This window comes from Emydura macquarii, unplaced genomic scaffold, assembly GCF_026122565.2.
Source record: "Emydura macquarii macquarii isolate MOO-44397 ecotype Brisbane River unplaced genomic scaffold, CSIRO-AGI_Emac_v2 contig_670, whole genome shotgun sequence".
NCBI lineage: Eukaryota > Metazoa > Chordata > Testudines > Chelidae > Emydura > Emydura macquarii.
Window position 1 is genome coordinate 1,702,130 of NW_027130807.1, and position 25,362 is coordinate 1,727,491.

Sequence of the window (25,362 nt, forward strand, 5' to 3'; positions counted from 1 at the left end):
TCTCTTCCTGCTAGCATGTGAGACTCAGAAAAGGAAAGTGGCTGTCAGTGCAGAAGTGAAACCAACTGAGCGCAGAGTGTCTTTTTGTCTTTACTTGCTTTCCGCCACAGTCTCCTGAGGCACTGCTAGGAATGCTGCAAGCCAAAGAACATCAGATAGCAGCGGGTTTTTGAGACGCCCAACCCAATGAAACCCATCTCTGCTGAGGCCTCTAGGACCTATTCTACTGTAATGCAAATGTAACCCACCTCCTTCATTCTCCGGGTGCTTTGTCCCTCCTAGTGGTTGCTGGACCATAGTTAGAGTTGATGAGCCTGCCCTAGTCGTAGCTAGCAGATTTGGCCCTTTTAACTCAGGCAGGAGCAGCTCATGCTTTGAGATTCAGAAGTCCCAAGGTCAATCCCTGTTGCTGACAATCCACGCAGGGATGTAGCACTCCACAGACAATGAATCATAATTATAATCCAACATCCACTTAAAAGGTTTTGCACTTACACTGCTGTTTCCCAGGCTACCCAGGTACCCTTCCTAAAACAGAGTGCCCTGGTGGTTGTTAGACCACGGGACTGAAGTGTAGGAGCCTTGCATTCTATTCTCAACTCTGCTTTGGGAAGACCTTAATCTTAGTGCCTCAGTTTCTCTTAATTATGGAGATAATAATAACAACGCACCCACTAATTAATTAGTTAAAGTTTGTAAACACTTTGAACATCTAAGCATAGAATAAGTTGATTATTAATTATAATTATTAAGTTATCATCATTATTATCCTTCCACTTATGCGCTCAGTGTGGCTGGAGGGTGTATATAAAAAAGTAAAGTAGGAAGGAAGTGAATGCTAATAAACACATGAATTATGAATACCTTGTTATTGTGGTTGCTATTTGTATAGCACCGACAGCGTGCATGGCACTTTATAGACTGTACAGAAAGCGGGTCTTTCTCCTCAAGAGCTGACAATCTAACCAGCCAACGTATAAACTAAGAGAGAAGAGGACAAAGAAAAGCCATGCGCGTAGTTGGGGTGGTCTAGTGCGTGCTTCCAGAGCAGCATGACTTAACAGGGATGGAGGCTGGTGGAGATTATTTAACATCCAGGGCCAGATTCTGTGTCTCTTAGGAGGTGCAGTAACACCAAACCCAGGCGTTCAAAAAATCACCAGTCAGGGCTCCAAAAAATCATGAGCTGGCACTCAGAAAGGCAGAAATCTCAGCAAAGATGTCAGAAATTAAACTTAAGGTGGTCCTGGCCATAGAGGAGAGATAGGACTTGGCTGTAATCAGTGCTTGAAGTGACAGGCAAAACAACTAAAAAAAAGGGAGGGGGTCTCATCACTCCCTTATCTGCCCATCTCCCCTTCAGCAATTAATTCTGCTTCCCAACTGCCAAACTGATCCTATCCCCCTCCCCCATATCACACCCCATCAATTTTGCCTTCACATATGTTCTGTCCCCCAGGCTCACCTCTGCCCCTTCTGATGGGGGTAGAAGGGGAAGAGCTCTGCTTGCCTCCTGCAGCAGCCCTGATTAGCTGCTCTTCCCCAGGAGGAGGGGCAGTGGGGAAGGCAGCCCATCAGAAGGGGATTCCCCCCACCACCCAGAAAGGACTTAAATTGGTGAGGGCTTCCATCTTCAAAATGTTATTTGTTGGCTCTGTGCCCCTTCATGACCTGGCGCACTTTAAGCACTGTCTGGAACAGATAACAAGGGAATGCTGGCCTGAGGCTGCACAACATAGATAGGCCTCCCTGTTCGCTCTGGTTCTCCAGCTCCCAGACTGACTAACAGCCTCTGCTGTCTAGAGTCGCCAAACAAGAGTCTGCCCAAGTCCTAGCCTGGGCTAGGCAACCATAGGAGGAATTGAGGACTTCACCTTGTAAAAACCCACAGAGAGAAAGAGAGAGGGTGTGAATGGAGGATAGATAAATAGACAGATATTGTGGGGATGGGGAAAAGCAGAGAGCTGCCCAGGGTTTGCTTAATGCAGTTCTTCGCAGCAATGGTAAATAACAATACCACCAGCCAAGAGCCATGGTGATAATGCAGGCGGAGCAGGAAAAAGACCCATGGAAGACGTGTTTGAAGGGGGCCTTGCAGCAGACAGAGGGTCCCCTCAGGACAGGGGGCCCAGGAGAAGGGCTGGGCGAACAGCTTTAGCCGGGGGGTAACTGAGTGAAGGGCTCGGGGGCACGCAGCAGAGCTGGAGGGGAGCGTGGCATGGCAAGGGCTGGGTGCCCCCCAGGTGTGAGACCCCCCCACCCGCAGGGACCCCAGGCTGGGGGTGGATGAGGGGCCCAGGAGCCCTTGGCCGGGTGGCTCTGCCCTTCGGCGAAGCAGGGCTTTGGTGCCCGCCCCTGGTTTTGTGGGGGCTGGTGAGGCTGCCCACTGAGCTGATGCAAAACAGTGGGCATGTAAAGCTGGGCCTGTCACGAGGGAGGCCTCCCCCCGCCCCCAGTGCTCTGGTCAATGGGAGAGAAAAGAGACGCTGTCCCTTTAAGAGGCCACAGGCAGGGAATGAGATACTGTCGCTTTAAGACAGCCCTAGGCGCTGTTTCTTTAAGGGCAGGGGAGGGGCTGACAGACGTATCGCGCGCCTGCGCAACGGGTCTTTCTGGCCTTGTGGATGGCGGGAGGGGGGGGAAGTGCGCGATGACGTCATGTGCGTGTGTGCCGTGACGACACAACGCGTGCGTAGTGAGGGGCGGGGGCTCGGAGGGAGCCGCCGGAGCGGGGTCCGCGCGGAGCCTCCCTGGCGGTGGGAGTCTCCGCCGCGCCGCGCCGCGCCGCGCGCCATGTTCCGCTACCAGGTGAGGAGCCGCCCGGGCCCCGCCCACCCCGGCGCCAGGTCACCCGCTGCCTGCGACCCCTGACCCCAGCCCCTGGGTCACTTCCCCCCCCCCGCCCCGCCCGGAACCCCAGTGCCCCTACGGCTGCAGAAGGGCACGGGCCGGGGGGCGTGTCGGGGGGGCGCGGGCTGGGGGGGGGGTCTTTGTGGGGGAGGGGTGTGCAGGAGGCACAATTTGGGGTGGGGTCCCTGGGGGTGTGGCATTGTGCCACTGTCTGGGAGAGGTCTCTGTTGCAGGGAGCATGGTGGAGTATGGGACAGTGTGGGGTGGGGTGTGTGTGTGTGTGGACAAGGGGCAAGGGGTGCAGAGAGCATGGGGTCAGGAAGGGAGGTGGGACAAGGAGTTCTCCCTCTGGGGCTGGGGGCTGTGGTCCTGTGGGATGCTTGTCTGAGGAGGAAGAGGAGGAGGTCCTCCCTGCTTGGAGGGGGGCCAGAGTGGCTGAGAAGGTCACACGGGGTGTGGGCTGGGGCATCTCAGTAGGGAGCAGCATGTCGGGCTGGGGCTGCCTTTAGGAGGGGTGGCCGCACAGAGTGTGGGTTGGGGGTCAAAGTGCTTCTGAGGGGGGGTGCACATGGTATAGGCTGGGGAAGCCATGTAGGTTAGTTGCCTTTCTGAGAGGAGTAGGTATGGGATATGGAGGGGACATGCCTTTTAGGGCAGGAACTGCAGGGGTACAGGCCCAAGAGCAGCCTTTCCGAGTGGGTGTGCATATGGGGTATGTGTGGCTACTCTGGATATGGATGCATCAGGCTGGGATCAGGAGGTAGCTCAGGGGGATGCCCAGATTCTTGGTCCATCGGACTGGGTTTGATGATTGTCAATTCTAGCCTGTCATGTGCTATGTTATCTGAAGAGTTAGTTGCCTGGCTGGTGTGGCCCAGAGAGTGGAACAGCTAGAGGGAGAGTGTGATTGAGCAGAGAGTATGATTGAGTGGAGAGTATGGGGAAGTAAGTTCCTGCTGGCCATTAAGTGTTTGGGAGCTGGGGCCAGAGGCAAACTTGTTTCTTAGCCAGCTGGCTTGTGTTGGGAAAAGCGTTTGAGTGGACACGCTTGGTCCGTGCTGGGAGGAATGGGTAGGCATGTCTCAGTTGTAGGATATGTTTATTACAGGATGTATGTAGGGTGCCATGTTTGAGGGGGGAATGTGAGGATTATGGGGGCGTACTTGGTCTGTCATGGGTGATTGGAGGAGGAAGGTTTCTTTTATCTCTTGTATTTATCAGGTTCCTGTCACTCTCTCAGTCTTTAGTGTATTTATCCTTGCAGCACTCATCGGAGGCAGGGCTGTGCTCTTATACCCATTGCACAGATGATGAACAAAGGCCCAACATGTCAGTGGCAGAGTAGGGAAATTGATCATAGACTGGCACCCTAGTCACTGAACTATCATCCTTCCCCTCATCCTGTCAGGGGAGGTGTACTTGAAATGGGATGTTTATCTGTGAGGTGGCATTGCCTCATCCAGGGAGGCATGCTTAATAAAGGGTGTGTGTGTAATCTGTGTGTGGGAGGGGGATGCATTTAGTTGGTGCTTAGGCAGAGGTACCTTGTCTGATGGTCATGGGTGCAGTTTAGATGTGCTCTGTGTGGGTGTCTCAAGACACGCTTGCTGTGGGGTGGGTGACATGCTTTATCTGAGAAGTTATGTTTAGACTTTGCTGGAGATGATGTGTCTGTTTTCTTCCCTCTCAGGGCTGCACTTGGGATGTGCTGGTATAGGGAAATGATACAATTTCCAAGAAAGGGTTCAGGCAGATGGACTCGGAATCCTACCTTTGGGCATGAGGTGGCTGAGGGGAGCTCACTTTGGTGTTGCTGGGAGGGCAAATGAAACTGTGGCATATCTGGAGGCCTCCTCATTGTTCTCTCTTTGCTCTTTTCCAAGTCCCTGGAGGACTGTCCTCTGGATGAGGATGAAGATGCCTTTCAGACCCTGGGCGAGGAGGATGAAGATATTGACCAATTCAATGATGACACATTTGGAGCTGGTGCTATTGGTGAGAGCTGCATCTCCCACTCACTTCCCCTTCCTTGTCTCTGCCCTCCAACATGCCATATCTGGATGGAGTTCTCCTCAATCCTGCCCTTAGCCACCCCTCACCCCTACAGTTCCAGTCCTGGCTTGCTCCACCCATGCCTCTGCTGATGTCCCTCAGTCCTGACCCCCAGCTTTCCTGACTGTTCCAGTCCATTGGTGCCTAGGAGGTGCAATTGGCTGTGGAATAAATGTGTGGCACTTAGGTTCCAGCCCCGCTTCCTTTCTCTGGTTCCTTTGCAGATGATGACTGGCAGGAGGCACATGAGCGGCTTGCAGAATTAGTAGACAAGCCTGGGACAGCTAGAGAGCAGGAAGATGGGGCGGTCAGTGATGAGATGGACCTGCTGGGGCACCATGAGGAGAACCTGGCCGAGAGGCTGAGCAAGCTGGTCATCGAGAACGAGCTGGAAGATCCAGCCATCATGCAGGCTGTGCAAAACCAGCCTCCAATGCAGGTGAGTGCAATATTTGTGCGTGGGGGAGGAGCCTGGCGTCAAGGAATGGATGCAAAGACAAGAAAGCCCTCTGCATGGTAACCCACCATACTCTCCTTTACAGCAGCCAGGAAGCCTCAACTCCAGCATCTGGGATGGATCTGCTGTTCTGAGGCGCATCCGAGGACCACTTCTCACTCAGGTGCCGTGTCCTGTCTCATTACTAAGCTAGCAAAGGGAGCTTGGAGTCTTTCAGGGCAGACATTTTCCTCCCACCTCAGGAATCTGTTTCCTGTGCAGAGCAGAAGCCTTTGCTATCTCCAAGCGCATAAGATTTGCCAGTTCTGTGTCCTATTGCACTGGATCAGGCCACTAGCCTTTTTCTCTTGTGTCCTGCCTCCTGTGGCTCGGATAAGGCTGTTGCCCAACTGTACTGCTGGCAGATGCATTAGAGGAAATTGCAGTTTTCCGTAATGCACCTAGCTTGTTGTGTTGTGCTCAATGCCAGGTGGACAACATGACTTTTATGAAAGCCAGCTTAGGCCCTGAAGTGTGAGACTTGATTTATTCCTGAAGAGCCATTTTGCTCTGTAAAGTGACTCTAAGATAGGATTGTGAAGGGTGGACCAATGCTTGCTTCTTGCTCACTTTAGATCAAATATGAAATAGAGTTTTAGCTGCCAGTTCTGCCAATTTCCTCTTGGATCTGAAAGCCAAGCTGGGTTGTTTCCTGCTGTTTATCATCCCCAATAACCCTGCCCCATTTGGGAGATGTTAAAGGAGTAAGTAAGGTCCAGCTGATATGAACTCAAGATAAAGATTCTGCCATCACAACTTAGCTAAGAATGCTGATGCTTGAGCCAGACTATAGTCCAGCTTGTTCTCCTGTACCTGAACTGGCTCTGCAGGCCTAACAGGGCGAAAGAGTAGCAAAAATGTGTGTGTTGCTATGAAAGGCAGTAGATGGAACAATAATACTCAGCACGCAGTTAGCTCTGTTCTCCCTGAGTGTCTCAGCACTTTGCAGAGCTTGCTGGCGACAGATGTGGTGGCAGAGGCACAGAGGTTTTGACTTGTTCTTTGTTATGCAGTGAACCTGTGGCAGAATCCCAAATAGAACTCAGTCACCTGACTTCCAGCCTAGGTTTCATACGCTAGGCCAGGACACCTGCCCCACTAGATCATAGCTGCAGGTGACACATTGAAGCTCCCCAGAGAGCATTTGCTTTCCTGACCAAACTCCTACTTGTTTCTCATTAGGCAGATTTCTTTGCTCTGTTATTCTCACTGAGTCTTAGTGCATGCTGGGCTGTGCTGCCGACAAACTGCACATGGGTCAAAGTAGCTAACCACTAGCTGTTTTCCCCTCCTCCTGTGTGCAGGAGATGCCCTCGGTGTCTGTGCTGGAATATGCTCTGCCTCAGAGAACACCGCAGGCCCGGGAGGATGAACGGGACCTCTCAGAGCGGGCGCTGCCCAGGCGCTCAACCTCCCCAGTCATTGGGAGCCCCCCGGTCAGGGCTGTCCCCATTGGCACCCCACCAAAGCAGGCTGCCATGCCCAACTTCAACCAGCAGGTACCTCTTCCCCCCCACTCTTCTCTGGCAGGAAGTGGGTCTGGTCATGGTTTCAGGAAAGGGTGGTGTTTCCAGGAAGGAGCAGGGTAGAAATGAGGAGAAGGGGAGATGCCAGAGGGTAATGACCTGGAAACTTTTAGGCCAGCTTCAGGGAGTCTGCTACTAGCGTTTGCCACTACACAATCTTTAGAGCAGCAACCCAGCTGAGTGTGCGCCTGGACGCTGACAGGTGGAGAAGAGATTAATGGTAGGGCGGGTGGGCTTGTCCTCTCAGGTGCCCTGTGCTTCAGGTGCCACTGCCGTGCCTGGAGCCTGCATGATCCTCCTTCATACGCTGCTTTCACTTGCCAGCAGTTGGCAGAAGGGGAGGGACATGGCACTGCTGCCTGAAGCCAGAGTCTTCTCCAGGAGAAACAGTTTGGAGGTGCTGCTGCTGTGTGTACTGGGGTCCCCCCCTCCTCTACCTCAAGATGGGGGAATGGGAGAGGTGGAGGGGCTCTGGAAAAGATGCACAGCAGGCTAGTCTGCATTTTGCTCCATGAGTGAGCCCTAGGTTACGAGTTGTGTGGGAGGAGTTGCCGGGTAGATGCTGGCAAGGAAAGGGGAAGCTAGTTTCTAGGACTAAAACCAGTTCACTTGTTTTGGTTTCCCTTCTCCTGATAGATTCTGTGTCCGAAGCCTGTTCACATCCGGGCACCAATGCAGCAGCGTTTTCCTGCCTCCTATGGTGAGAGGATGTCCCCAAACCAGCTCTGCAATGTCCCGGTATGGAATATCTCATGCTTTGTGTATTCCCAGCCTGACCCCCTCGCTCCCTGGGTCTCCCAGCCCCAATAACCATCCTTTCTAACATCACTACAGTCCATTCTCCATCGACTTCACCCCAAGCCTCTCACTCTACCTCAGTAATTCTGAAATCCTTTCCCATAACCATCACACCTGCCCTCTGATTCGTTCTGTGATGCTTTTCCCCACCACAGATCCAGGCCTCTGTGTCTAAACTAACTTTCTCTTTAAGGGGAATCATCTGGTGTTGAATGTTCTGACCTTCATGTTTTGGCTAGAGATCCCCCTTTCTGTATCTCAGCACCTCTTTCCCTTTCTCTGCGTCCCACGTGCTGGAAGCTCATGTACCTATCTCTCAGCTTCTGTCACTTATCTGGGTGTATCTGTAGTCTCTCGCTTTCTTTCTGATCCGAGTGTATCTGGAGCATGCACCTGCTGAATGTCCATGTTTGGGTTGATTGGTTCTTTGTTTAGAATTAGTGTTTCCTTTTTGCTCTTCCATTTTCTTTCCCCAGAATTCCTCCCTCTTGGGCCACCCGTTCCCTCCCAGCGTCACTCCCGTTCTCACCCACCTTCAGAGAGCACAGCTTCTAGGAGGAGCACAGGTAAAGCTCTCTCTTGTTCTCTGTCATTCCTCAACAGCACCCCGTGTGTGCTGTGTTGTTCTCTTGTGTCTGCGTCCTCTGTTCTGCCTTTGCATGACTGTCTCTGTGCTGCTGCTTCTAAAACAGTTGGTGGTGGCTCTGATTGCCTGCTCCCCCAGATGACTAGCACTGTGACACTTGGCCTTGTCTCTGTCCCCCACTCCCTCTGTCACCATGGTAACGTTTGTGGTGGTCTCTCCTCCCACCCCCCCTTTGCCCACATCCCTGCAGGCTGGCCGAATGTCTCCCAGCCAGTTTGCTCGTGTCTCTGGACTCGTTGGCAGCCCCCTCACATCCATGAACCCCAAGTTGCTTCAAGGCAGAGTTGGGCAGATGATGTCTCCAGCCAGTGGGTTCCGTGCCTTTTTTGGGGCGCCACCGCCTCCCGCGCCACCCCTGTCCCAGCAGCAGCACCCGCCGTGTCCTGGGTCCCACTTGCAGAACCTAAGGTACAACACTTATCTTCTGCCTTCCATCACTGAGCTCACTGCACCGGGTTTGAGAGTCTCTATTGACTTTCTAAGGAGATGACAGGTCTGAGGTTATCTCTCTCTTCTGTAGGCCTCAGCCACAGATGTTCAGACCAGATACAACTCACCTTCATCCGCAGCATCGGCGGCTCTTATATCAGAGACAGCAGCAGAATAGGAAGTGAGTATTGGAATCACCTGTGTTCTGGTGCTGGGGAAGTACAGGGTTGGGGGCAATGAATTCCTCTGCAGGGTGAGAAGATTCATCTGGGTTCCTAGTGCCAGAGAAGGAGGGTGTAACACACCCCATGGGGGTCTCCTAGGAGTTCATGCTCCCCACACTGTTGGGTGTGGCCTCTCAAGCCATCCTGCAGTGCAGACTGTTATCCATGGGTCCTCTCCACTTGTGCCCTTTCTGTATCTTCTGAATTTTTATGGGTCCTTCCACCAGCCAGCACCGGAGTCTGAATGGCTCAGCAGGGGACCGAGCAGGCCACCGGAGCAGCCACCAGGAGCAGCTGCGGAAGGACCCCTATGCCAATCTCATGTTGCAGCGGGAAAAGGACTGGGTGTCAAAGATTCAGATGATGCAATTGCAAAGCACTGACCCTTACCTGGATGACTTCTACTATCAGGTAAATGCTTTGCAGTCACTAACTGAGCCATCCTGACCTAGCTTACACCTAGGGATAAGCTTGGCTGTCCCAAGGACTACTGGCCTACTGTGCTAACCCCCTGTCTGCAGTACTTGCACCTCCCAGATAAGTGACTGCTGGTAGGGTGGCTGCAGCTCAGTTCCTAGCATGGTGCTTTTAGCTAGCTCTATAACTGCTTCAACAACTCACCCATCTTACCTTACGCCTATGTCACTACACTGACTGCATCCACTCAGGCTGACTTGTCAACCCCACCAGCTGCAGGACTCAGTGGGTGATGGCATGTTGGTTCTGAGGGCCAAGCTGTCCGTGGTCTCTCTCTGCTAGGATCCTAACCACCACCACTTCTGCCTCCATTTTGTCTCAGAATTACTACCAGAAGCTGGAGAAAGTGTCAGCGGCAGAGGAGATGCATGGTGATGGCCCCAAAAAGGAACGTACTAAACTCATCACACCCCAGGTGGCCAAGTTAGAGCATGCCTACAAGCCAGGTAAATGTCCTTTCCCTCAAACCGCATCCTGGGTTGGGGAAAGGTGGGGTGCATGGGATGGCAGGGAACCGACAGACCTGTGGTGATGTATTGGTAAGGCTAAGATTTTGTCACAGGTATTTTTATTGAAAGCCACAGACAGGATGCGGGTAATAGACAATAAATCACAGAAGCCCGGAGCCCCTCCTGCTGGATCTGAAGTTGTGGAGATTACGTAAAATCACTGATTCCATGATGGACTCGTAGCTTTACGTATTGGTCGTGAAATAGCACCTCGTTCCCTAGCCGTACTGTTCTTTCAAGGGTGGAGGATGGCGATCAGTTGCAGGGCTAGGGGCAGAAGAACCGCCATAGACATGCTGTGCAGAGGGCTGGCATTGGGGGACAGCTGCAGGAATTCTCTGGGGCATTGGTGCAGAGACAGGGCGAAGCTGGAGGAGATTCGGGTTAAGACGTCTCTGCAGTGGATTGAGGAGCAGAGGTTTGTGGTGGTGACTCCATCCACATTGCTATTCCTCTGTCCTTGCAGTGCAGTTTGAGGGCTCGCTGGGGAAGCTCACAGTCTCCAGTGTAAATAACCCCCGGAAAATGATTGACGCGGTGGTGACTTCCCGGAGCGAGGATGATGTAAGTAACAGCACACGTGGCTGCCCTGTACAGCCTGGACTCCTTTCCACCCTGGGTTTGGTCCTTCTCTCTCTTCTCTCACCCACCCCCTTCCTCTCCTTTCTGACGCTGTTTTTTTGTTCTGTGCTCTACCTGGGTCTGCCTCACTCTTTCCCTAGGAGACGAAGGAGAAGCAGGTTCGAGACAAGAGACGTCAGACCCTTGTCACGATTGAGAAGGTGAGTGTGAGATGAGAGTCAACCAGGCCAGCGCACTAGGGGAGCTGCCAAACCCAAGTGCAGTGGTGGCATCTTGGGACTGGGGACATGTGTCCCCAGTAAGCCAGGGTAAAAGTGATCCCCAAGACACACTCCTTCCCAGATCTGACTTGGGCTTCCCTGTGCTGAGCTGGTCATGCTCCTCGCTCTCCAGGTGCTGGGTTATTTCCTGCTCTACTCAAAGCTCAGACTAAACAATGGAAACACCTTCCTTATAAGCAGCCACGCTCAGGAGAGAATGATGGCTTCTCTAGGCCTGGGCTGAGACACACTGGCAGCTTGCTGCTGCACTGGCTGTCTCCCCTCTTGGGATTGATAACACGCTCTCTCCAAGGCTTGCTGATCCGGCAGCACTCTCTGGTTCTGAGTCTGCTTGGAAGGCAGTGGCTCCCAGTCCTGACTAGCTGTGGGAGTTAGCTGGGGAACCTGTGGCTGGCTCTGACCCTCACTGTGTCTCTCACAGACGTACAGCCTCCTCCTGGATGTGGAGGACTATGAGAGGCGCTACCTCCTGAGCCTGGAGGGGGAGCGGCCAGCCCTGATGGAGGAGAGAAAGCAAAAGATCTGTGACATGTATGACAACCTGAGGGGGAAAATGCCTGGCCAGGAGAGGTGAGGAACGTGAGTCTGCTGCAGTGCTCTTAATGCTGCACGGATGAGCCGCCCCAACCTTGTCTCCCCACCCATGTGTAGAGAAGGGAGACGACTGTAGAATTCTCCCCTCATTCACTTCAGGATTGGGGGTGAGGTGTCTCCAGTCCTTTCCCCATACTCACATGTATGGGACAGCCCCCATCTAATAACGGGTTTGCTGAAACAGCTGGGGAACTCTCCTTTGGGTGCTGTCCTCTTTCAGTTAGAAAGGTGGAGTTGGAAGAGACTGAGGCACTTGGGGTGGAGGGCAGCTAGTGCTGCAGTTCTGCCTGGAGTGAGGCTCCCCCGCAGTCCATGTAAGGGACAGGATCTGCTCCTGGAAACATGGGAGAAACCGGGCAGGAGACTCAGGAGGCTGGGCTGAGGAGGAAAGTGTGACTGGGGCGGCCCCATGGTCAGAGGAATTTTATTGCCACCTCCATCCCTTGAGTCCTTGGGGATAGTCAGCAAATCTTTCACCGTTCAGAGAAGTTAGCCATGTGCTCCATAGGCATGGTGGGGTGGCGCTGCAAGGGGGGTGGGCGGTGCTGCACGGGCCCCCGGAGGAAGGTGTGGTGGCAGCAGAGTGAGGGTGCTGTATGGGCCTGAGGTGGCTTATAACTCAGAACAAACCATTGAAAAAAACTTCCCTCTTGGCTGCCTCCCAACCATGACTAGCTCTGTAACAGGGCAGCGTGGTTTTCTTTTCGCACCTCGCTTCAAAAACACAACACGTTCACATCTGCCCAAGCCTGGCAAACTTCAGTCCTCTAAGTGATGAGCAACTAACCCATGTGGGGAGGGCTCAGCATGGAAACTGTTACGCAACTTTAACTAGAGCAGTTGTTGCTCCTGTTACAATAAACCATTGAAAGGAAGCTTGAAGTTGTGAAGCAACATTGTGACTTTTCCCCCACATACTTCCCTTCAGGCCAAGTAGGCGATGCTTTTGGGAAGATGTCCTCTCACTGGCAGTGGGAGAAGTTGTGATTAAATGCAGGCCCATGTTACAGGCACACGGGGTCTCCTGTGAGTCCCTTGTACCCACTGTGAACTAGGGGGTCATTTCTATATCTGGCTAATGACAGACTGACCATTCTCCTCTTGGCAGGCTGAGTGACGACCACTTTGTGCAAATCATGTGTATCCGGAAAGGGAAGCGTATGGTTGCCCGGATCCTGCCCTTCTTGTCCACGGAGCAGGCGGCTGACATACTCATGGCAACAGCCAGAAACTTGCCCTTCCTAATCAAGAAGGATGCTCAGGATGAGGTAACCAGGGAGGCTGCGGCAGAAAGAACTTCCCTTCAGGTTGTTGGTACGAGTTGTGTCTCTGCATCTTGGAGGCAGCATTGTCCAACGATAAGAAAAGGGGACTGAGAATCCGAACTCATGCCTTCGCTGTCTGGCTCACGGTGTGAACTTGGGGAAGTTGCTTTGCATATCTGCAACTCCGTCAAGGGGGTAATAATTGTATCTGGTCTCTACTGAGTTAATATTCCTGGTCTCATATGGGTTTGTGAGGATTCAGTATTTAATGTTGGGGAAAAGGCTTTGAGATTCTGGGACAGGATGGTCCAGTTAGATATACAGACTTCCATTGTATGCCCATTTTCATCACACTTAACTCTCCCAGAAATTCTCCCTCTAGATTGAAACTGGCCATGATTGACCAGAGCTAGAAAGTTCAAGTTCTTAGAAAGCTTGAGGAAAGTCCATTCAGACAGTTAGTCTATTTCTTTCCCTAGTTTCTTAGGCTATGTCTATACTAGAAACGCTACAGCGGCACAGTTGTGATGCTGTCATGTAGTGTAGACACTATGGCGACGAAAGGGGTTCTTCTGTTGCTGTAGTTGATCCACCTCTCCAAGAGGTGGGAAGTGGGTCAACGGAAGAATTCTTCCATCCATCCAGCAGTGTCTACACTGGGGCTTAGGTTGGCTTATCAGTGTCGCACAGGGCATGACATTTTTCACAGGCCTGAGCGATGTAGTTAGGCTGACCTAACTTGGTAGTATAGACCAACCCTAAGAACTATGTACCTCTTCCTGCTTTAAAGGAGATTGTGGGGGAAGGAGAGATTGACTTGTTTCCTTGATTGCTGCTTTGTGATGTTTAAAGGCAGCCTGAAAGTATGTTGTTGTTGTTGTTTTTTTACACTTGGAATATTAAGTTTATCTATCCTATCTTTCTGCTAGAGAACTAGTAGGGTTATGACATGACTGGAAGCTCTTTTGGGCAGCAATCATCTTGTTTTATGTTTATACAACTGTCACAATGGGGTCCTGGCCTCCTTGCTACCATGATACAGATTATAATCCCCAGTATCAAGGAAGAGGGAAAGAGTGTTTGTTAACCTGGGCATTTTGTTTAATTAATGCAAACACTTCTCAAATAATTGAGAGGAGAGAAGTTGGTTGAAGACTCAACACTCCTCTTCCTTCAACTCTTGAGGAATGACTTCCCACAAACAGGAAAGATCAATATTTCTAAGGTAAAAAGTTGAGCTGAAAAAACAATTTAAAAACCAAGAAGACTTTCAGGCTTTCTTCATACTTTTTAAAGAAAGTAAGGGCTGGTCTACACTACAAAGTTTTGTCAACAAGAGGTGTAGGGCTTATGTCTGTGTAGTTAGGGTGACGCCCTGTCAGTGTAGACACAGTGGTCCTTACATCGGCTGTTGGCTGTCATTCTTGTCAATTTCGTGAGAAAGTTTGGCAGCTAGAGCCCAGCTGCTCCCTGCTTCCCTAGAGTGCTGAGTGGCGGCACCTTGCTTCCAGCTGGGAGTGGGGCAAGAAGCCCCAGGTAGCTTCGGAGCCCAGTTGGGGCACCCTTGTAAATTTCACGGCTGAGCTGCTCCTGGCTGGAAGTCAAGGGTGTGGGGGGCAAGAAGCTGGGGCAGCTGGACTCTGCATCCTGGGGGTGAGAAGCCCCCAGCGGCTTCTCTGCCTGCTTCCCACATGGAGCTGAGACAGCCTTGTCAATTTCATGGCTGAGCTGTGAAATTGACAAGGCTGCCTGGCTCCAGCCTGGAGTGAGCAGGCAGGGGAGCTGGCTGGGAGCCCAGGAGCCTGTGGGGCAGCTGGGCTCCCGGCACGGAGCTGAGCGCCCAGGTTCTCTGCTCCCCACACTTCCCCTTGTTAGATGGGTGGAAGTGGTCCTGGTGAGAATGCACACCACTGACCCAAGGAGAGGAGTGTGGACAGCAGCCCCTGCAGTAATGAAAGCAGTGGCGGTAAGTTGATCTAACATAGATCAACTTTGTAAAGTAGACAAGGCCTAAGCAAAAAAAGCATTCTAATCTAATATGGAGAAATCCTCAAAAATGGCTGAACTTAAAAGGCCATAACTTTTTCCACGCTTTTCTTCAGAAGAGCTGTTTTATGGGACACAAGAATGGAAAGTAGTGGAGCTAAGAGATTGAAAATTCAGTTCGGCTCATGCAAAGCACCCCGTTTTAGCTTGGAGTTGTTATGTGGCTGTGAAGGAGAGTAAATACATAATGTCAATTGATACCCTTCCTGGGAGGCCAGAGCGGGAGAGGTCTCAGTTTCCAGGTACCTGATCAAAAGCCTATGGAATTAATAATTGTATGGGGCTTTAATAAAGTAATAAAGACCAGAGGAAAATCACTAGTGAGGCCATTTGTATGTTTTTTTTGGTTTTAAAAAAGGGAAATGAAATGCAAAATCCTCAGACTGAAACCTCAGTGTTGCATTTACAAGTACTCAAATGTGTGATCCGTGGAGAGATTCAGAAGCAAGGCTTCAGTGCAAAGAACAGGGATCAGGAAATAAATCAGGTTCAGATAAAATAAGAATCCTCCCTGGACATTCACCTAAACCTATACTGAACCAACCCTTTTCCTGAGGCTCCCTCAGAATAAAATGTCAGCAAAAAATGGAATAGGAGTGGGGAATATACAGCAGCACCCAGAAGCCTTTGCTGAGATCAGGGCCCCATTTTGCTGGGTGCTGCACAAACATAGACAGTCCCTGGCTCCAAATGGTTACCGAAATGGTAAATGGTCATCTAAACAGACAAGATCGGTGGGAGAACGGGTCTCTGTGTAATGTGTAACCACCCATCTTATCCTGAGGTGATGCTGTCACTGCATTCCATGCAGGCAAATATCTCGTTTTTAATTTCCCTTCAGTTCCTGCCCGTCTCTTCTGTCTCCAGTTTCATTAACACCCTCCTCTCTGTGTCACGTGGGTAATTGCATTCACTCCAAAAGGGATTACTCTTGAGAGCCCCTGCTAGGCTCACCAGTAGGAAATACCTGTCTTCAGTTCCATGGCCCCTCTGGAGTGTGGGGAGCTCCCTGCCTAGTCAGCTATCTGTGACTGATGTTGCTCTTCTCTCTCCCAGGTGCTGCAATGCCTATTGAGGCCCTTCTCTCTTGTTCTCTATCATCTTCCATCGGGGACAGTCACCAGCCTTCTGCAGCAGCTAGCGAACCTACCTCAGAGCGCCACGGCGCCAGCGCCAGCCAACCTGCACCTCACAGCCGTGCTCCAGAACAAGGTGCCTGCATCTGAGCTGTTGCTGAGCACTGAGTGGCTGCAGTATCTGCATACACGTTCCCTTCACTGCTGGGACCTGACTTGGGTATAGACATGTCTGGTGCCCTGTGTACATGAGGGATGATAGAGACAGACATCCCTTTCCTTGATTCTCCCCCCTACTCCCCAAGAGGCACGGCGGAAGAGAGGAGAGCTCAAGTCCTCCTCTCTAAATTTATCTGGAGGGTGCCCTTATTAGCCGACCCAGAGTCCAGGGAGAGGGTCCAAACACCCTCCACTCAATAGGAGAGCTGGAGATTGGATCCCCTTCTCCACCCATGTGGCGTGGAAACTCCCTGAACATGATCCCTAAAACCTGGGACAGCCCAACAATGCACTGAGAGGCTGCCTTTCTGACCAGTGGCTTCCTTGCCAGGAGAAGTAGAGTTGAGTTAACTGGCACTGGAGTCTCCTGCGCTGAAATGCAGCAACGGGTGTATGAAGAAAGAGCTAAAGAAATAGGACTGACTTGGGAAAGGGCATAAAATCTTTCTGCAGAGCACTTCCATCCTCTCCTCTCCTTGCATCACACAGCCAGCTGGGAGGACTGGGGGTGGGGACCAGCTTTCAATGAGCTGAGAATTACATACCAGAGTGAAAGGTACCTTAGTAGTACCACCAGTTAGATGGACAGATGATAGGAGTCTTTCTTCTTGTGTGTGTCTTCCTCACATTAGGGTCTGTTTTGCTGATCTTTGCTTCTTTTGCTTTAACACTAGATAAGACTGCATAGAGCTCCTGAGGCCTGCCTCAGATCAGTTATTTTCTCCAGGATTCATTTTGATCCAGAGTAGAATTAATGTAAAGCATGAATCCTAGAATTATATAAACTCACAATCTCCAAAAGCAGGCTGAATAAATCCTAGTGACTCTCCAACCAAGGCAATTAATGTGCCAAAGCACAATGGTGAAGGCTGGCATAAAGGGAGCAATGTGCTGATCTGGAACAGTAAATTGTGAAGGTGAAACAGCAATATAGGAATTGTACAGCCCCAGCACTGAATGCAATCCTCAGTGAATCTGGGAACACACTGCTTCTGGGCAAGGGGTGTGTCTGCTTTGATAAGCCCGGCACAGCAGAGGAACCGGAAAGGTATAATAGGGTGTGACAGGCAAAGACATGAAACCAAGAAGCACGTGTCTGAAAGGCTGCAGGAAAGCAGGCATGCAGTAGTTGTAGAAAAGCAACATCTCACATTTCTAAACCTTCCCAGTGTCATTCTTGCACAGTCTAAGGCTGTATGTGTCAGGCAGATGGTCTGTGACTTTTTCCCCCTAGGGTGTTATACATCTTTTGTATTTAATAGGGGCCATGGTCTATGACTATGGCTTCCAGGTGCTGCAGTAATACAAATAATAAAAAATAAGACTTATCAGCCTCTGACTGGGTTGAGCTAACGTCACTGTGGTTTTCCTTGAAAGGAAGATGATCTGAGCTCATGAGCAGCACTTAGGGTGAAAACCATGCCTGGGCTGGAGTAGGCTTCCCAGATACTGGTTGCAGTCAGAATGAGCACGGGGCAAGCCAGAGGGCCATGAACAGAGGCTGGAAAAGGGGAAGTGAAGGCTCCGGGCCCCAGAGAGGGAAATGTGGTGGTATAGCAGCACCAGGAAGAAAGAAGTGTCTGCCTGCTCTTTGTCAGGCCCAGAGGCTGTCCCCTCCTCCACGTGCACGCTGTCTTATTTCTTTCTCTTTCTCCCTTTGCAGTTTGGCCTGTCCCTGCTGTACTTGGTCCTGAGTCGTGGGGAGGAATTGCAGAGTTCCCATGCTGCTACGGAGCTAATGCAGGACAACCAGTGGTGAGTCCCAGCTGTATCCCCAGGCCACGTCCCCCCCTTCCTCTGTCTTGAGGACAATGCACATTGGCCAGTGGTGAGTAGAGCATGCCCTGGATCAGTCTAGATGCGGCGTAATGACTCCTAACAGCAGACTGGGCTTGGTCTAGTAGTCAGAACATAGGATTAGGAATTGAAACAGAACCCATAACTCCCCAGCTGTCACCCTGTGAGCTGACAGCCTCCTACAGTAATTCCAGGCTCCCATTGGTGTCTTGCTGATGGTGGGGTCTGTTACTTACAAAGCTCCCGTGCATCCTGAAATTGATATTCAGTGGTTCTTTCTGGGCCTGCTGTGGAGTTAGAGTTGTGGAGAAGGTGAGCCTGATTGAAGGAGTCTACTTTCCTCCTCCTCCTGGGAGAGGGGACAGACACTTCCTGGCTAATGGGGGAACATTCTGCATTGGAGTCCAAAGAGCCACAGAGGCACCCTGTGACGGTGCCTAGTTTTGCTGAATGCAATCTCTGCCTGAATCATGGGACTCCAATAACTGAAAAGGAATTAAGGTCATAGAGGGCAAACAACTGAATATGAGCTTCTAGTGGGACACTGGAGCAAAATGGGCTAATGTGACCCTTGGATATAGAAACAGCAGGAAGACGATTTTTCCCTCTGCACATGGCATTAGTAAGACAGATACTGGAATACTGCCTGCGCTTTTGGTGTCCACATTTGTAAAAAGGATGTTGAACAATTGTAGAGGGTGCTGAGAATACCCACAAAAATGATTCAAGGAATGGAGAAAATGCCTGGTAGTGAGAGACTTAAGGAGTTCAATCTATTTAGCGTATCCAAAAAAGTTCAAGAGGTGACTTGATTACAGTTTCTCAGTACCTTTGTAGGGAGAAAATCCCAGGGTATAAAAGACTGTCATCTAGTGGAGAAAGGCAGAACAATAATTTGCAGCCATGGGTTCAAGCCAGAAAAATTCAACTTAGAAATAGGGCACAAGTTTTAACAGTGCAGATGATTAACCATTGGAACAGAAGATCCAGGCAAATGGTGGATTCTCCAGCTCTTCAAATCAAGACTGGAGGCCTTTCTGGAAGATGTTACAGCCAAACACAAGTTAGTGGCTGAGTACAGGAGTAACTGGGTGACATTCTCTGGTCTGTGTTAGACCGGAGGTCAGACCAGGTAGTCCTTTCTGGCCCTCATATCCTATGAAGGGCTTCATCCACGCACCAGCCCCTCGTGTTCTGTCGAAATGGGGGATTGGTGGTCAATTGTTAAGGCAGTGGGTGTGATCAAAGTAGTGACCAATGTGGACTCAGATTCCCAGAGTTCTTCAGAGTTCTTCAGAGTCTGGCTGTTGAGCCATTATTAATTAGCTGACTTCTTATAGGCCAACCCAGCTGTCTCTGGGAGCCGAGCCATGTCCTGCATACCCTATTGGATCTTCACATGGAGCCTGGCAATGATTCCTACCTCTCAAATGGTCTCCTAGTGTCATGTCAGCCAAGTGGACAGAAGCTTTTCAAGGCTTTTCCAGTAGGGAACCATTGCTTAGGGTTTCACCAGCACATGATGGTGCTTTTCTTTCCTGTTTCTTGACACTTAGCCTTTTTCACTTTTGGTTTGGCTTCGGTTTCATTAATGACTGCGGGGAAAACTTTCTGGTAGAACTGGCTGCACCTCTGCTCCTTTCTGGTTTCTTTGAGTGCACCCCTCAGCTAGCAGGCCTCGCACCTCTACCTGTCCCAGGGTAGAATTTCACCGTTCTCCCACGCTTAGACAGGCCTCGAGCTATAGCACACTGCATATCTACTGTGCTTACCCAGCAGGTCCAGCTGATTTGGAAACCTGCCGTGCATCGACCTAACTCTGTAGTGTAGGCCAGGACTTACTCTGGTTCCCCTGGGCACCTTTTCCACCTTTCCCCTTCTTGAGAGAGTCCCTTTCTAAATAGGTACAGTCCTTTTGATCTCCTATGTGCATGGGACTTTTCCCAGTTATGGCACTCTCTTAAAAACCCTTGATTGTTTGTTTGCAGATGAATGGCTTATCTGGAGCCATTCTGTTTCCTTTCTGCTTGTTTTTCCCTTGCATCCTCTATTAAACTAAACCAATATAGTCATATAGCAAACATCTGAATAACTAGGTCAACATACAGGATTAATAAATTATTGCAGAGCAGCTCCAGTTTGGTCACAACTGGATTCCTCGGTGAAATAGATCCTGTATACCATCAAAATCTCATTGAAACTGCCTGTCTCCATTTGCTGATAGGTGGTCCTATCACCAAATCTAGTTTAGGAGAACCCAGTTAGGTAATCAGTGGAATTCCCATTCCTGCACCATTTGTCCATGTTGACCATTAAAACCGGCTCAGGGCTGAAGCAGGGAAATTCTGTCCTCTCAGCACCTTCTCACACCTTCATCTGTGCCCTTCTCCTTGGCAGGACGGAGCTGATGTTCATGGCAACCCGAGAGCTTCTGCGGATCCCTCAAGCAGCGCTGGCAAAGCCAGTGTCCACCCCCTCTAACCTGCTTTCCCTTTTTTCTCGCTACGTTGATCAGCAGAAGCTGAACGTGCTGGAGACAAAGTTGCAGTAAGTTCTCTCTTCTTGTCTGGTTTAGTGCTCTGTCTGCCGTCCCGCTTCCCATGTGTAATAACAGGGAGGGAGGGCAGTGATTGTGAGGATTTGAGTGACCCTTGGCAAATGGGGTTTGGGGGAGAGGTGTCTGATCTCAGCAGCTGTGTGGAGGTGAGGGGGAAGGAGCATGGCTGGGGAAGAAATGGCCAGGAGATGCGTAGAGTGAGAAGGATGTGGAGGAGAGATTCTGGAGATCAGCCCTGCTCTCCACAGTTAAACCATCAGGAATTTTAGGAGAAAAGAGAAGTGGGAATTGCCAATGCTGGCTAGGTAGTGATGAAGACAAGTGAAGGTGGTGGGGATCTCAGTGGTATTAAATGAGGCTCGAACATCTGTGCATGTGCTCCAGCCAAGGAGGGGACCCCATTCTCCATGCCACACCCTAGTACTGTGGCCATCTAACTTTTGTTTTCATTTCCTCTGCCCTGCCAGGTTAGTACAGGGGATACGGTAGGAGATCTCAGTGGGTCCTCGATGCCAGCTCTCATCCTTGCCCGCCGCCACTACCACCACCACCATCAAAGGATTGCAGTGGAGGAGGGGAGGCAGTTGCTCCCCAAAGCAAAGCCTTGTGGGATTTTTCTCTTTGGCATGGGAGACCTTTCTTTTGGTCTGTGAACTTGGCTGGATGTGTGTTTGGTTTCTCCTCCCGCCCTTTGCTGCTAGGTTGCAATTTGGCATGTCCTTGTTGCGTTCCCATTTCCCTCTGCATTTTCACAACAGCTGCTGCTTTCTTCCTACACGGCCCTTGTCTTCCCTCCCCTGCCACACGCACACCACCAAGGGATTGGTGAGGAAGCCAACCCCTCCTCCTTCCTGTCCCCGGTTAATGCAGAATCAAGGCAGCCAGGGAGACAGTTAGTTCTGGGGAGAATCCCCACTCGCTCTGGAAGGTGGAGTAGAGGGCTTAGAGAGACATCTGCCGCCCCATGTCTCCTAAATCTTTAGGAGGGTGTGGCTTTTAGATGATTGGCCCTCTGACCCTGTCTCTTTCTTCAGTCTTTGCTCATTGGCTAAGACATGAGAATCTCCCCCTTCTCATATCCAAGCACTGAGGTTTGGTCCTACCCCTCATACTGCACAGGGTGGGCTCTCCTTTCCCAGCTCCGCATGGGCCTCTCATTCCTTCTCAAGTTGCACAAGCTGTGCTCCCCTCAGTCACCCATCCTAGTCTCATGATGCAGTGAACACACATCTTTGCACACTTGCCTCGTCTTCCTGAGTGTCATTTTGCACCCCTCTCTCACACCTGCCCCTTGGTTCAGGCCACAGCTTTCAAGAGCCCTCCAAAACAATAACCAAGGGGCCTGGCTTTGATTCCTAGTGGATAGAGCCGCTAATCTGAATGAATTTTCCTACCCACTGCTAGATCCTGCTGTTTGCTCCTTTTTGGAATGTGGTGGGATTTTTTAATCTTACTTTGCTTTTAAAGACAAAAATATTTGCACATGTAGGTATTCTACAACCTGTAAACTCCTCCCTATTATTAACCAGCTGCCCCTCCTCCTAAACCAGCTGCTTTCTCCTAGACCCTCTCTCCCCCCAAAGTATTCTCCCCTCCAACCAAAAACCACCTCCCATAGTGCCTCTCCCTCCCCAAAGTCTTCCCCACCCTCCATTTCCCCTACAACCGATCAAGTGAACCTTTCCTTTAATATATTATTCCTTTTTTGTGCTCCTCTCCTCCCCCCCCCCCCCCACCCGTTTTTGGTTCTGATGAAAATAAAAATTTCTAAATTTACATTTTTATAGGACATTGTAAATAAAAATTAATTGTATACTTGGGGGAGAGTAGAGTGTTTCCTTCCAGTTGGTCTTGTGCCTCATCAAGCTCTTTTCATAATCCTAAAGCGCCTTCCTTACAGACTATCAGCGAATATCACTTCCCTCTAGATCCTGCGGTACAGAAAAGATTTTGATAGAGGGTTCTTTAATCTAGTGGGCAAAAGTGCATAGCAGTATCCAAGGTCTGGCACTTGAAGCTAGATCTATTCTGACTGGAAATAAAAAATTCTGCCTTAAAAATGAAGGTAATCAGCTATTGGAATCACCAGCCAAGGCTGTGTGGGATTCTCAATGCCTTTGTTGTTAATCTTCCTAAAACAACATGCTCTAGTTCAACCAAACGTTGTGTTCAGTGCAGAAATTGCCAGGTGCCTTTCTTTCTGGCCTAAGCTATGCAGAAAGGCACATTTGATGATCATAATATGGTCCCTTGTTATACTGTCTTGATCCTAGTCCTGTGGGTGTTTAACAGGGCATGGCACCACTAAGATAGGGCATGATGTTAAGAATATCTGTATTGGAAATTGCAGGATTTAAGGTATGTGAAATCAATGTGAATGTTCAAGGCAGAACCTAGCCACAACCAGAGACTGATCTGATTTCACAGGTAACCCTGGGTGCTGAACATATGAGCCCTGGCACTTTCTCAGACTTCTCCTTTGTTAGGTAATTGATGCTTCTGCTCAGGTTCCATTAGAAACATCATCCTCCAGCCCTTCTACTCCACCTACAGGAAGAGGGGAGAGTGCCTAATTGCACCTGCTAAGCAGGATTGTCAGCTCATGGATGGGAGACCGCAAGGATGAACTATTAAGGGTAACAGTGTTGATGATTCAGGACACATTGTTCTTCCCTCTGAACTGGTAGCAAGAATCCACACGTCCCCTTTTTCAAATGAGATGTACAACAGAAGTGCAGAGCTCCTGGTTGTTAAAACCTGAGCACTTTTCACAAGAGTTGGCAAGTTCACAAGATGGTAACCCTGGCTAAGTTGCCATCTGTTCATAATTTGGGTACATAATGAAATAGCAAGAGCTGAAAAGATCACAGACCTGGGGACAGGTGATCTTGCCACCCTGCATTGTTGAGTATGTCAGCTGCTTTGTTCTGAAACAGCTGGAGGGGTTGGCTTCTAGGGGTGGGCAGTCTTCTGGGCAGCTGTAGATGGAAGCAGCCTTTTCTCAAGGCCAGTGTTAACAGCAAGGAGTCCAGGGGAATAAGGAGGCAATGGCTCATTTTAGCAATCCTACAGCAAGCTGCCTTCAGTGGAGAGTGATGCTATGGAGGTAGCGAGTTCTTCAGTGTGCTCCCCTTGCCAGCCACTGCCATCTGTCAGTCAGTCCGTCCGTCCGTCCTTGATTTGGATCAGCAGCGGCTCTTCATTTAGTGGCTCATCTCAACCAGCATGATGGAGAGCTGGTTGGTGTTTCTGTATTGCTGGCATTTTAGTCCATGCTGTTCCATGTAGCTCTTTCATAGGATCAGAGAGAGGCTGGGTCCGTAAGGAACTCTGAAGGTGGAGGAGCAAGTGGCCTGAATGGCACAATTGAAGTCTAAGTGTCATCCCACTGGCCCTTGCTGCTTCTTAGGTAGAACAGCAAGATTAAATGGTTGCTGCAGAGAAGTCCAGCTGTGGGAGAATGTGTAACTAGTTGGAGGGGATAGGAAAAGGAGTTCTTGTGTCCTGTGAGAATTTGAGCTTTCAAAAAAATTTCCCCTCTGAAATCTGAGTGAAAAGTCAATTTCTAAAAATGTATGTAAATCGACAAACAGAAAAGAGTCAATTCAGGTCAATCAAAAAGCTTTGGGATTTTTAAAATAAGACAATGCAGCCTGGAGATGTACCATCCCTTGCCTTTGCAAGCACAATTCTAAAAGTGAGCAAGGTAATTAGAGCATCCTGTGTGCGTAATTAATTAGGCAACCACCTCATTATTGGGTTGGACCCAGATCCTCAAAAGGTACTGGGGTACTTAACTCCCATGGATTTCAATGGGAGTTAGGTACCTAATACCTGTGAGGATCTGGGTTTCTCTTAATAGCAAGCTCCTCACAACTGCTGCAGATCAAGTGGTGATTGTTCAAAGAAATTAAGGTGCACTTTAAACATTCAATGCCAATATGTACTGCAACCATAATTGTACAATACACCAAATCCTTCATTATTTGTGTTAAAAATGCAGGGACTAGGTGTCAGCATAATTTAACCACACACAATTCTTTTATGCAATTTCTCTCCCATTATCTGAGCTGAGAAAGTGTAATGTCACAGCCTGAGTGGCATCTGACTGGGATGTGGCTTCATAATGTATTTGTGGTTTGAGCTTCGAAGAGGGTTGAAAGGATTAGATTTTTATCAGTGAATGTCAGCAAACATTGATTTCACTGTCTACACATACAGACTGATGAAATATATCACCATCAACAATCTAAATGTACAGATGGACAAAGTAAGAAAAATGCTGATGTGATGCTGACTTCCTCAGCAACTTCCTTGTGACCTTAGGCAAGCCTCTCTGCCTCAGTACCCCCCATATGCAAAAATTAGGGATAGTAGCATAGTTCTGCCTCTCAGGGTTATGTTCAGGAGAAATACATTAAAAATGTTAATGTGCTTTGAGATCTACTGATAAAAAGCACTATATTATTATCTGCATCCATTAGTCATTGTCCATTCCTGACTGGGCAGCAAAGTGCTGGGTTACATGACAGTGGTGCATTTGTCATCTCCTTTTTCACACAATTATGCTTTTTTCCCCTCTTCATTGCTCTTCAGGGAACAGTCTTTTCTCACTGCTGATGGGGAAATCCTTATCTTGCACATCCTTATATTTGGACCTGACAAGCAGAAAATACTTCTAACACGCTCTCCGTTCCTGGCTGTCCATGTCTCCTAGTTTCCACCTTTAGTTTATGATCACCTATTTGGCAAGGGTCTGTGTGGATTTCCCCCCATGTGGAGCAGGTTGGTGGGATGAATCCATGCAGGGAGTAGGGAGCAGCCCAGCTTCAATCCCCTCCTCCCAGCGGATCCTGCCCTATGCTGTCCTTTACAGATGGTGGATTAGGATCCTGAGCGTCTGTGGGGATTTGGCTGGGGTGCTCGGGTACCATTCCC

General features: G+C 50.0%; 1 protein-coding gene across 8 annotated transcripts; it reads left to right on the forward strand.

Annotated features, from left to right (window-relative positions):
* Positions 1–1,906: 1,906 nt before the first annotated feature.
* Positions 1,907–21,558, forward strand: PATL1 (PAT1 homolog 1, processing body mRNA decay factor). 8 transcript variants are annotated; one of them, XM_067541547.1, is made up of 20 exons: positions 3,445–3,921; positions 4,541–4,634; positions 4,734–4,845; positions 5,127–5,341; positions 5,445–5,522; positions 6,703–6,897; positions 7,561–7,662; positions 8,199–8,288; positions 8,559–8,776; positions 8,889–8,978; positions 9,249–9,432; positions 9,821–9,944; positions 10,474–10,571; positions 10,730–10,789; positions 11,292–11,440; positions 12,573–12,732; positions 15,832–15,987; positions 17,734–17,825; positions 20,265–20,414; positions 20,892–21,558. In XM_067541547.1, the coding sequence occupies exons 2-20, from the start codon at positions 4,554–4,556 to the stop codon at positions 20,911–20,913; spliced, it is 2,376 nt and encodes a 791-aa protein (XP_067397648.1). In that variant the 5' UTR covers positions 3,445–3,921; positions 4,541–4,553; the 3' UTR covers positions 20,914–21,558. The 8 variants fall into 8 exon arrangements, with proteins under 8 accessions (XP_067397651.1, XP_067397652.1, XP_067397648.1 ...); XM_067541549.1 differs by having other exon boundaries at positions 5,448–5,522; XM_067541550.1 differs by lacking the exons at positions 3,445–3,921; positions 4,541–4,634 and adding an exon at positions 1,907–2,003.
* The last annotated feature ends 3,804 nt before the right edge of the window (positions 21,559–25,362 follow it).

What these genes read in the sequence shown, in the direction of transcription:
- PATL1 (XM_067541547.1), top strand. Translation starts at nt 4,554, where the DNA reads ATGTGCTGGTATAGGGAAATGATACAATTTCCAAGAAAGGGTTCAGGC. An exon ending in AGAGCATGCCTACAAGCCAG is followed by an intron (nt 9,945 to 10,473) that starts GTAAATGTCCTT and finishes CTGTCCTTGCAG; the next exon opens with TGCAGTTTGAGGGCTCGCTG. An exon ending in GTGCTGGAGACAAAGTTGCA is followed by an intron (nt 20,415 to 20,891) that starts GTAAGTTCTCTC and finishes CTGCCCTGCCAG; the next exon opens with GTTAGTACAGGGGATACGGT.